General features: G+C 34.7%; 1 protein-coding gene across 4 annotated transcripts in view; it reads left to right on the top strand.

Annotated features, from left to right (window-relative positions):
* Positions 1-3,778: 3,778 nt before the first annotated feature.
* LOC145693155 (Fanconi anemia group J protein homolog) overlaps positions 3,779-13,560 on the top strand; it is a 532,733-nt gene continuing 522,951 nt past the window's right edge. For 2 of the 4 annotated variants that reach the window (XR_014132714.1, XM_081768898.1), the window contains exon 1: positions 3,779-3,884. Coding sequence is in view for 1 of the 4 variants with exons in the window: in XM_081768898.1 (XP_081625024.1) it covers positions 3,800-3,884 (85 nt within the window). In the remaining 3 variants the exon portion in view is untranslated. The other 2 variants (XM_081768900.1, XM_081768899.1) reach the window with 2 other exon arrangements.

Here is a 13,560-nt window from a genome sequence, read left to right as displayed (position 1 = left end):
ACACTCATGACACAACTCGACAAACCCATAATATGACAGCCGATGATAACTCCCCTATCGAACTCACTAAGTTCTTGTCTATGCACCATTCTCAATCAAACTGACTCCTCGCCTGGCGCACCATCACTGATAATGCCTTCTGCACCGAAACAAATGACTGGCGTCGTGCAGATTGCTCTTGAAGTCCTTATGGCGATGTCCTAGCAGACTGATCGGTGACTTTTTGGTAGATAGTGTATATATTAGTTATTGTCGGTAGATTTATTGAAGTAATAAATCTTTGATTTATTACAGATGTCATATCATATTTATGTGTGTATGTAGGGTGTAAGTATTATTGTCTCATTTTGAATTATTGCACCTTCAGATTCTACGTCCTGTTGGCCTATTTTTATCCCCCCCCCCAATATAAATGCCCCAATATATAATTCGCACAGTGCCTAAGAAGATGGTGAACATTTTGGTACCAAATAGTAACCGGTGGCCACTGTGTACTGGCCAACTTAGCCACCGTTCCCCAGTTATTGGCCAAAAAATGTTCGAATTTTTAGATATTTAAGCAGACATATCTCGAGAACTGCAAGTCATAGAGAGATTATATTTTGCTAATTTTTGCGAGAAAGAGAAGATGGTGCGGATAAAAAAATTTACTTTTACATCTAGGAACAATGACAGTTATCCTTCCCGCTCCATACCTCCATTCTTTTTAAGTTCGTTCTCGCAATGCTCTTCGAGCATTCTCAACTATTTTTTTTTTTTTTTACTGGATACTACAAGTGAGAAATAGAGACCTAGTCAACATCCTAATACAAGATGTGACGAAATTAGGTAACACTACGAATATCAAGGGAACAAATTTTCCAAGATAGATTGTTGTCAAAAAGTATTAAAAAGACCTTAATCCAGCAATGGATCAACAATTGTTGATAATGGTAGGTGTTTCAAATATAAATAACCCTCACCATCAGTGGCGGCGTTTGGATGTTAAAAGTGGGGGGGGGTAGACATGATCTGAATATTTATATATATCAATGTTAGTTTACCTGGTTGATGCTAACCCTTTGTTTGACGAAAGGTTATATAACTAATAAGATATTATCTTTTTCAGTTAAAATACCGTATATTGTATTTCATACTTTATTAAGTAAATTGACAAGAGCAACGGAAGTAGGTACTAGCTCTTTGTACTCTTAAACAACGAAGGTGTAAGAAGAGATTTGATTCTTTGCTCATGAACATCTTAAGATTCTGTCTAAAATTGTGTGATCAGATTATTTAATAAAAAAAATTTAAAAATAAATAAATAGAAGGGATAATGAGGCTTATTTTGCAAAAGTTACATTGAAACCGGGGATTAATGAAAACATATATTTTTAATTCCACACATGCTATTAAATGTATGTTATTACTCTTAGAAAGACAGTAAATACTATGAGCAATGTTACGATATTTATAAAAAATACTTTTGCAGCTTCCGAAACATGTTCGCTGCCATTAGGTGCAGTTTTCACTTTCTTGGAATACATCTAAACTCAACAATACTTAGAAACACTCCACACTCCAGTTATACAAAATAATTCTGAAACCTAGAATTATGTTGAATTCACTAAATTTAATTACATATACACTAGTACACCCCTAAACACACCACTTCACTCGTATATTACATTGTAAAACAATGGAAAAGGAAGAAGTTGTTTCTTATTACTCTGTTTTTTGTCAATATTCCTTGCTATTAGAAAAAAGAAAATTCATTTTAGGAACTGTCAATTTTTATGCAATTAAAGAATAACTTGTGAAAGACTTTTTTTTTTCGAAGTGTTATCTCAATTAGTTTCAAAGCGGCTGACTACCATTGTACGAAGAAATGAATGTACGCTGAAATTATTGCTCTCCAATAGGTTAAATCTTGGACCACTCTCCGTGGCAATTAAAACATTCTGTAGCTTTCTTAACACCATCAGAAAGAAATAACCAATACGTCTCACGCAACGGCAATATATGGCATCATTCTTTTCTATGAACCAATAATAAATACAATAACTTTACATTTCCAAATGAAACTATACTATACATCAATGGGTCACTCAAAAAAGTAGGGGAGGGGCAACTGCCCCCTTTGCCCCCCTTCCTATTCGCCGCCCATGAGTCACCATTATATTCATGTGATCCCAGCTCTCCTTCTTGATATCTGAGCATTTGATATTAAGAAATAAACACTTATACCTTGTTCTGAAAGGTCATACTTTTAACCCTGTAGCTGTAAGAATTTCTAAAAACACAGAATAGTTAAACTAAAATGTACTATTCCTGGGTATAACTGGGTAAAATTTACTGTTGTGTCTGGTTATAACAAATGGTTCTGCGAACTGGAAATATTTTTACTAGAATACTAGACCTACTACTAGAATATGAATAGCAGCACTAGAAAATAGCTTGTAACATTACCTCATTGGTGGTGCAAAACAACTTCAATCTCTAATTTAAAGTCGGGATTGTACACTTTCAAATTTAGTCAATTCAACTGGATCAGTAAAACCCAAGGACACGATGTTGTTCGCCACAAATTTACTTGGCTGGCGATCGAACAAGGAATTCAACGCACCTAAAAAACGGAGAGGTAATATATTATATTATATTACACTTTTATAACTCATGTTGTAAAATTTCGAATTATGTTCCTGTTGGATGATAATTTACTACAATCATCCGTAGCGAGCGCACGTAGACGATTATCTACAAAAGATCGTAGATCAGTTTTACTGTTCTGGAAATACTTCTTTGTTTACATTGTAGACGTTGAGTTTGTTTTGTTTTACTTGTTCCTCCCTTGCTACCATGATTTTTTTTTTCGTTATACATAAAGTTAATCTTTTCTGTTAAATTGTAAGTTTAAAAGCTTTCAGATCATCAGATACCGATGAATAGCGTTTATATTTTCAGTCCATAAAATAGTTACAGTTCAATAACTATATGAGACATAAATCTATAGTTTGTAGTGTGGTCCGAACATGACTTAACGCCTTGAAATAGAAAAATGAAATGAAATCTTTTAGTTTAACGTCACACGAATATGCCCTTAAGGCTAAGGGAGACAGATAGTTAAGGGAAGCGAATAATAATGAAAGAATTGGTGGAATTAAATGTGGGAGGAAATGGGAGTGACCCAAGAAAACCCATGGACACTAACTATGTTGTCCATAAGAAACGTATTTCACACGGAATCGAACCAGGGACCCACACAGGCGAGGTAAGCGCTCTACCATTGAGCCACCATGCCCCCAAGCCTCAAATTCAAGGTGAGTCTTCCATTTCCAACTTGAGAACCGTAGGGGGCCGCGGTGGCTCAATGGTAGAGCGTTCACCTCTGGTGCTAGGGGTCTCGGGTTCAAACCCTGCTCCCGCCAAGTGAACTTTGTGGTAGACAAACACCGTGTGCGTGGGTTTTCTCGGGGTTCTCCCGTTTCCTCCCACTTTCTTCATTCCACCATTTCATTCATTACTCATTATCACCGTCTCCTTTAGTCTAACCGGCATAACCGTGGGACGTAAAACTCAAAATTTCATTTCATTTTTCGAGAACCGTAGACGTTCATTTTTTTTTTTTTTTTTTTTTAAGTTACAAAGATATATTCCACGATCCTATCTATATTGTATTTGCACACGTTTATCCTATATCAGTTTACCTATTCAATATTACAACGGAGAGCAGATAACTAAGGGAATAATAATAATAATAATAAAATAGATCGTGATTTATAAATGTGTGTTATTCTAGCGCTTTAAAGTAATTTTGAACATGCATAATTTTCATAGAAGCGAATTGCAGCAGACGGAAATGACGTTTCGACTTGAGCACATCTGGCGGGTGTTATCATCTGGCGGTAAGGTGATTAACGTAAATAAAAAGTAATATAGTGCAAGATATTAAAAAGAGTATACAGATATTAGCATATAGTGTATTGATCCATTCTCCATAAATTTACTTCTTGAGTGGTTAATCTATGAGATACAATTATCTATATTTGTTGAATAGCAGTGCATATGTAAGTAAACAAATTATTTACATTTGTTTTGTATGAATGTAGAAGAAATTGATAATCTGTGTTTGTGTGGGAAATCTTCCGTGCATTGTGGAATTCAGTTTCTTGTGGATTGTGCATATGGATGTTTCGAGATACACATGTCTTTTGCATTTTTTTTTACCGCGATTGCGAATTAAAACCTATTTAAGATTTTGTGTACATCCATGATTATAAAGTTTCAGACATGTAGCGACATGCATGTAAATTCGAAATATAGCAATGGTAGTCTATTTTCATATTCAGATGATTATAAGTTTAGCTTTATTTACCTGCAACTTTAAAAATAACGTGTCAGTAGTTACCTGTAGAAGTGCAAGGGGTGTATACATTACCTCAAGAACGTTGTTTAAAACATAATTTGCAGGCTACCTAATTCAAATTTTGGTAATAGTATACATGAGAACCCCCTGATCTGCGTTTCTTCTGTGTTCTATTACCACTTCTACATGAAATACCATAAATTTTCTACGTAGTGCAAGTATCCATGTACACAAGACATGCGATATGTGTTAAATTCCCCTCCCCCGCCACACACACACACACACACACACACATAGTCATAGATAAAGTACAAGGGCACTACACATGCAGTTATAAAGTACAGGTACGTTCTTTTTTATTTTCGTATCAGTCGATAAGTAAATAAAAGTCGCTTTGTTACCCCCTTTGTAAGTTCGTACATACTCAATGAATAATCCCTAAAACTATTAGCGTCCTGCTCCTTCGGGAACTGATGCAGCTTCATGTATACTATATACCAAATGAAATTTTTAAACACTGAATATTTTTAATGTAAATCAAACATTATTTTCTAATTTTAATTGAACTTTGGGTGATCCTTAAGATACTTTTTCTTAACGCGCTCATGAACGTGACTGACATATTGGTTAAACAGTTGGTTTTCCCAACCGGTAATTTGATTTCGAAAATTAAGTTTAAAGAAAAATTATTTTAAGTACTGTTGTCTAATGACCATTGATTACGTTTGCTTCTAAAAGTCAATCTTAAAAAAAAAAAAAAAAAAGTCTTTCTGTAGTTGGAGTTCTTTTTAATAATATCGTGGTGTCTGATATTTATTTACGAAAGATTATGCTATGGAAGTTGTGGTCATCATATTTCTCCTTTCTTTGTGTCATTAGTGCAGTATTGGTTTAATTTTAATTCATATTTGCGTTAAATATTACTAACACATTATTATGTATTCCGATTATAATAAACGAACACAGAATTCTAACAAAAATTGAATTACCACGTACCAAATTTTACCTTGTACTTAAAAATACCCGAAAGAGGGGAAACCAGTAATTACGTATGACTTATATTTATGTGCCTTGTAGCAGACTAACGGTATTGACGATGCATATTGGAAGTAGGTAGAGCCTAGAATAAATATACAGCAGGTACTTATTACTTGTACACTGTCGTTTGGATAAAATCAACATCTTGAAAAATAGTATTTTATGAGTTAAGCGTTTAATTTAGGAAAACATGATCAGTATGGTATGCAGCAAAAATCGATTCAAATTTTAAAAAACAATATACCTACTTTTACTAACTTCCTTGCACAAAAGGGATTTGCTTCGTGTCCCATTGAGACGCTGCATAGAGGGTTAGAGCGCCGAATGCGCTGGGTTGGCCATAAAATATGTCAGTTTTATTTAAGGTACACTTGTTTATCTAACTCTTGTATTTTCTGGTAGATTTTGAATCTAACTGCTTAAAAAACTGTAATCCTTTTTCACTAGATTGCTTGGGTGAGGGAATTTGTAACATGATTCACAGCTGAGGGTGTAGGAGCGTGAGTGTGCGAAGGCAAGCGAGTAGCACAGAGGGTTAGGGCATTTAGGCGAATGCTGTTCATATTCGATGTACTCTAATTTTTTTTTTTCCGTGCTTGCTTTTGTACGTTTTCTCGATCGACTTCCTGTACATTATTTCATGTGATCACTATCAGTTCCATGCTAAAGCATGAGCTCTTACTTTGTGTCAGTAATGTCATGTGTTAATTACAGTTACGTTTCACATAATTTTTCGGTACCGTACTGGTTCAAACTTTGTACACTTATATGTAAGTCACAGTCAAACAAAAGGAAGTCGAAAATCAGCTTCCTCGCGTCTATGTTGTTAGCGTGTATATCTTTGACACGGAAGACCTGAGTTCAATTCTTTCTGCTTACTCTTGTGGTTCCATGTTTAAAGTGTAGATCCACATCTTATACCTTCCCCTCGTTGTTTGAAAGGACGTTAAACTCCAAACGAACTAATCAGCTTTGATCCTTGTTATGGAAGATTGCAACGTAGCGGGTGTTGATTTTCGTTCTCTAAAATTTTTCGTAATACTTACCTTCCATGCATATCGTATCCATACAATATATGGCTAGGCAACATTTTTCTTTCTGGAAGAACACTTGGATATTATTTAGTTTCTCCCCCAAATCACTTGGTAGTGACTCTAGCTCACTTGGTAGTGATCACAGTTCGTTATTTGTAATTGTGATGAGTATAAATACAGCGTGGACATACGGGGGTCATAAAACAGGAAGCAACTTTGCCATGTGGCTACTAAAAAGCACGAATGTTATGTAACCGAGTCAGCGCAGTAGGAAGGTCCGAGCGGTAATCTGGAGATGCGTCCGTATGGAGAAGGCGCGTCAGCGATGGTGGGTGTGCACATAAACGAGGTCATTAACAACGGCTCACTATAAGTCACAGTGCCGACTCCAGAGCCATCGATGGATTTAGGGGAGGTACTGAATGCCATTCGAACACATTTCTCCTATAATTTTTTTAAATATTCGTACACTTGTATTTAATCGTTATCTACCCGGATGATATGATAATCCTTTTTTTTTCTTTTTTTTGTTTGTTTGTTTGGTGTAGTGATGTATGCCTGTATTGTTATAGATATCTTGTTGTAATATAGTGCAGCTGGTTATTATCAGAGTTGAATGGCTTAGTATTGTATGATCAGTAATAGTTTCTAAACATAGAACTTGATATTTAGATGTAAAGCGATGACAATGTTAAGGATATCGACACAGAATGTACTAGCTTAATTTAAGTGAGAATCTTGTGTGGTATGTGATATAGATATTACACAAGATTCTTACTTAAATAAATATATGACACAAGATGATATATGTTATAACAATGAAAAATATTTTTATTTATTTTTAGTGCTATTATTTCTTTAAAATTACGTTGGTTTTACCGCAGAAACTAACGATAAACGTTACAAGTAATAAAATTTCCTTTCACATTGTGAAACTTCGACGACAGACTTTCAAACTGTGATCCAATTGAAACCGGAAGTAGTAGATGAATAAGATTTAAGATAGAACGCTTGGACACAAAATCCATATATATTTTTTAAAAAAAAGCCCCCCTCTCTCTTCCTGATTTAGGTGCTTATGCTCTGTAATTGAAGCAGATGTGTGAGGAATGAATGATTATGGAATAATTAATGAAATGTGAATGTGGGAGGAAACGGGAGAACCACGAGGTAACTAATGAATACAAAGTTGTCCGCGCACAATTTCAAATGACCTGGGAACAAACCAGGTACCCGTCACACCAACGGTGAGCGCTTGAACCTCCGTGTCTCGTGGTAGATTATACATTAAATAGTTCAGAAGTGTAATAAAGTAAGAAAATTTAAGTATCATTAAAACATCTTTCACGATGTCTAGTACATAACTTTTCAGAGCTTGAACCCATAACAATACACTTCTAGTGACGAGACCTTATGTTGAAGTACTTGTTTAGTCGTCATGTAAAAAATGTAATACGCATCAAGAATACTTAATTAGTACTGATTTGAACTTCTAAAGTTTTTTTCACGTGTAAACCTGACATTAAAGTTCAACGCTTATTGATTAAAACTTTTCTTCGTTTTTTATATTTGAGTGATAGTATATTTTACTTTCTCGCTTATATTCCAGTCATTTTGTAAGATAACGCAAATTTGAGTAAAGCTTATCGTTCTCATATCATCCCAAAAACAAAGTCATTTTTTCAATAGGTTAGATGGGAAATGCTATTGGAAATCTTATTAAAAAGTTCACAAATGTATTTGTTCTTTCTATTCTGTATAATTTACAAAATTTTCTTGTCCTGCACATATTTTGTAGAACATGTAGTTAATATTAAAAAAAGAACAATTTCGAAATTATCTGTCACGAACATGGGTTGCAAGTCATTCGTTAAAATTATAGGTGTTTCTTACTTTCTTTTTCCAATCTTTTTTTGGGTCCCTTTGATGAAAAGCTTGTAAATGCATATAGAGTATTTTAATGCAGAGGTGTACTGTACAAGAGTGCTCAGCGTAAGATAAATTGGTTCTCTTTTTTTATATAATCTGTATTTACTTTCATATTGGGGTTATGATGGCTCACTAATTTAGGTTGAATTTCTGGTTCGAAGGGTCCGGTTCGATTCAAGTAGAATTAGGCTTGTGAAACAATATGTCCGTAGATTTTCTTTGGGATTCTGCGTTCTCCTGCAATCTTCATTCCACTAATTCTGTCATCATAATTTCTTCGCATGTATTATTCGTTTTCTATCTTCGGAACATAATCTAAAGGCGTTACTATAGCTTGCATGTTATTTATTCAATATTATTAATTATCTACTAACCCGGATAATGTTCCTGCCAGCTGTATTTGTCTTTTCTATCGACATTTCAAATGCACTGTTTAGCCATCCTTTATCAGGGCCACAAGGCTTAAATCATTATTTAATGCAAAGTCTTCACAGTATTCTTGTATAATGCAATTTAATAATATGATATCAGTGCGGGTTCGTTGTCTAATTCGTTTGCTGTCTGTGTCGTGACGTAAGAAATACTCTGACTTTCGATCTATAATTTTTGGACGTTATATATATCTATATCTATCTATCTATCTATCTATCTATCTATCTATCTATATATCAGGGTTGGCAAAAACCATGGTTTTTATTAAAAAAACCAAAAAACCCGGTTTTTTTGGTTTAAACCAGGTTTTTTTGGTTTAAACCAGGTTTTTATGGTTTAAATGATTTGCTCTATATATTCATATCATATATGGACAGAAATAAGTTTGTTTCGTCTTGATGTTATTATGCAACAACCGGGTTATGCTGGAAGGGGTCACATAAGCTTAAAGCGGAATAAAAACCGCTTCTCGAGTTACATCCGAGAGAAATTGTCCTCCATTTGAACTCAGAACCAGGACTAATTGGCCACAAATGCGATACGTCTGCCGACTCACTCACGAAGGAATCCTGATAAAAAAAAAATACGGTGTACTGATCTTTACATGCTTCTTAATATAACTGTCAAGAGTCATTTCAGAAGGACAAAAAGATAAACAGTTGCACAAGTGAAACCATTACACAGAATTAATTACATATGAACAATTTCAAAGTACGACGGAGTACAGAAGAACTAATCTAGTTCAAGTTATTTAACAACGACTTTTATTCGTCCAAATTAAAGAAATACACCGACTTAATCTGCATATCAATAAGAAAAGGGAATAAAGATAAGAATTATTTGAGTCCACTTTGGCTCAGACTCATTTATACATAAATAGATACCAAAGATACTTATTTCACTAAATGCCTCTCGTGGGGTCTGTATGACTCCCCCATACCCACACAAAAAGTACGGCATTTTCGATGTATTTTATCAATAGTAAACATTGAAACGAAACAATATTTAGAATTTTTCTTCGATTGCAATTACATAACAATAATAACAACTACAAAAAAATCACAAAATAAACATTTATAAACTTGTAATAAAAAGTTGCTTTTGTAGTATAATCTTTTTGAGTAATGAATGGGGAATTTAGGTCTGAATACGAATAATATACGGGAGTGAAACGTGATAACCAACAAATGTGTGTTCATCAAGATTTTACAAACACTTACACTTTTACGAACATTTTTTTTTTTTTTTTGGTTTAAACCAGTTGGTTTTTTTTGAAAAAACCAGCTGGTTTAAACCTTGGTTTAAACCATGGTTTAAACCACCTTGGTTTAAACCAGCCAACCCTGCTATATATATATATATATATATATATATATATATATATATATATATATATATATATATATATATCTATATCTATCTATCTATATATATATATATATATATATTCTGTGTGCGAAGTGTTAGTTAATATTGTTTGGAGTGAAGATAAATAATTATTTTATTGTGTAGTGTATGCTGACTCAAGAATGGCGTATTAAAAGATTAATTGAACTTGGCTCTTTCTAGAGAAGCAGGGAGAAAAAGTGGTATTTTTCATGTATTTAATGGGTACTGTTATCATCGGTGATAAATAAATTAAGGATGGTGTTGTTCTTTTGCAGAGTAGGATTGTCATTACAAGCTTGTTTAAAAATCCGTAATGGAGCCGCAGTGGCTTAAGTGGTAGAGCGCTCACCTCTGGTGTGTAGGAGTCCCTAGTTCGATTCCAGACCACACTAATTGGTCTTTGTAGTAGACAAACACATGCACAGATTTCCTTAAAGTTCTCCCGTTTCCTCCCACTTAGTTTATTCCACCATTTCATTCATTATCATCATTCTCTTCCGTAGCCTGGTAGTGCATAATCATGAAACGTTAAACGAACAAGACAAAAGCTATTCACAGTTTGAATTGAGAGTGTAGAATAGCAGGACGTGGAAATAACTGATGGGAAAGGAAAATTCTAATTGAAAAAATTGAATCCTTTAAAAATACTTGCCATTAATGTATATGAATCTTACGGAATACTTAAGATAAATCATAACGATCAACTTGCTGTTAGGTCATTCAGCAGTAAAACATGTATCCAGCATGTGCGAGACGTGCTCAGATCTACTCAATTTCTGTGTTTTTCCCTAGAAAACTTATTGCTATGCAGAAGTTGATTCGTTGATAGTTTTCATAATGCTATCATTTGCAAAAATAGCTATTTTGCAGTCGGGGTTCATATGGGGCTCAGTCTTACCATCGTTAGTATGATGGCCGATTTAGTTTTCGCTCACGCTCAGTCGCGCTTGAGCTCGCTCTCACGAATGTCATTCGTCTTGGGTTGTGAATCACTGTCCGCGTTAGAACTCACGCTCATAAGGACAAGTCGCTCAATTATTGAGGTCCTTTCACACGAATTTGAGCATGTATGACCTGGAGACATAAACAGGAAGACAAGATTAGACAATATTGAAGAAAAAAAAGCTTACACATAAGAATCATAACGTACACAACCCATTGTTTCAAGACTTCTCTGCTTACTTTCTCAGCATATCTTGTACGGTTATATTACTCACTAATACAGGGTTATAGATTCTGTCTATCCGTAAATACCCATTCTTCAGTATAAAGAATTTGTAAATAAGAAAAAAGAGTAGTTCAATCCATATTTTTTTTTGGGGGGGGGGGGAGGTGATAGGGGAATGGTTAATGGTGTAAACACTAGATCACGTGGAAAGTAGTTATAAACCAGGAATGTTATTTTCATATCTCAAGGTAGTTTATTATTCTATTCTGAATTTCCAGTAATCATGAAGTGTCCAAAGTTTTTTTTTAATAGTTTTAACGTCCATGATTATGCACTGAGGCTAAGGGAGTCGGTGATGATGATAATGATCGTGAAATGATGAAAATAGGAGAAAACTAGAGAACCCTCGCACATGGTGTTTATTCACCACAAATCCCACTTGACAGGATGCTGGGATCGAATCTATTTCAAGGGGACACGGAGGCTCAGTGGTAGAGGGCTTACCTCTGGTTCGTGGAGACCCTTGTTCGATCCCCGGCCAAGTAAGTTTGTGGTGATCAACATCGTGTCCATGGGTTTTCTCGCGGTACTCTGTTTCCTCCCACTTTATCATCCACCAAATCCTCCGTCATCATTCACCTGCGTCTCCCTTAGCTTAAAAACGGCGTAGTTGTGGGACGTTAAACTGAAAGATTTTATTTTCATTTCGATATTTCATGTGCAATTTCAAAATAACTGAGATATTTAACCATGTGATACAGTGTTTGCGGCTAAAGATAAATAAATTAGTTAAATGTAATACAAAATAAATTGCTTTTACAAAATTTTCCTACGTGAGCTTGAGGGTTTACAAATGGACAGAACCTATTACCATGCTTTAGTGGACAATATTAAGGTAGAAGATACATTGATAAAGAGACCCGAGAAGTCCTGAAACCACATCTTGCAGAGTTGTTGGAATTGTCCCCTCCCCCCCCTCTAGTTTTTGTTGTTGTTAAACCTACAATAATACATTGCAAAACCACCTAAAAAAAAGGGGGAAAAAAAACACTTTAAAACTTGGATTGGCATAATAAACTTATATGATTATATTACTTTCTTTAATCGTTCTTTTTAGTACATGCCTAGTTTCAGAATTGGTTTAAGATGTGTATTTATTCCCAGAAGAGAATATCATTAAAAAAAAAAAAAAAAAAAAAAAAAAAATGGCTCGGGAATCTTGCATGACCAATTTTGTTTGTGATCGCATTATGGGAGCATGACTGAACCTTTTGGAATGAATTTTTGGATGCATATCATGTAGCTCGAACTGAGTTTTTATTCATGTTACTTTGAATAAAATGCGTAATCTGAGAGACAGGGGGGAGTGGAGGGTCTAAATCTGCCCAAAAAATTGAGTATGTCATGATCCTGTCAAGTTAGGAAGATGAAACTTGGTATATAAATTCTCCATTAAAAATAAATGGACCCTCGTCCCAGCGTTGTTGAGAATTACCGTTTTAACCCGCCGTCGCACACACCGCGGATAGAGAAATTTTAGTTTTCTTAGAACTGTTAAAAGAGTTTGTGCTGTAAGATGTACATGCGCAATTGTCAAAAACGTTGCAAAGAATATATGAAACAGCTTAATATCGCTTAAAAACAAAATACACATTAAAATTAAGATATAGGCCTATAAATAAATATTGCGGAGTGAGACTCCGCGCGATGCCTTGATGTTACAATTGACCACGCTATGGAGAGTTAAGGGGAAGGGGAGCATTTTCTCTAATTTGAAAGCAATGTTGTCTATTATTTCTGATCGCATCATGGGGAAACGGTTCGAAATGAATTTCTGAACATACCTACCTTGAGCTGGTTTTTTATCATGTTACTTTGACTAAGGGGCACATATTTGGGGAAGGTTGTAGAAGGTATTTAAACTTTATGTAACAAACAAACAAACATAAAAAAGTGAGGAACCCCTCAAGTTTGTAAGATGAAACTCGGTATATAAACTAAATAAGTGAACACGTGTTCCAGCGTTTTTGAAAAATTTTCGTTTTAAGGGAAGGAGGAATTTTCTGTAATTCCTTTGTTCATGTTTGAATCGATGTTGCCTGTTGTTTGTGATATCGTCGCGTTTAAATGTTTGAACAGTTTGATATGTACCTACATAATTAGTACCTACCTTGTGCTTTTTTTTAAAAAAATTTATGTTACTTTGAATATGCATTGTTGGGAAT

Source organism: Thermobia domestica, chromosome 8 (genome assembly GCF_964235325.1).
Source record: "Thermobia domestica chromosome 8, izTheDome1.hap1.1, whole genome shotgun sequence".
Taxonomy (NCBI): Eukaryota; Metazoa; Arthropoda; class Insecta; order Zygentoma; family Lepismatidae; genus Thermobia; species Thermobia domestica.
This window is presented reverse-complemented; position numbering and strand designations above follow the sequence as displayed.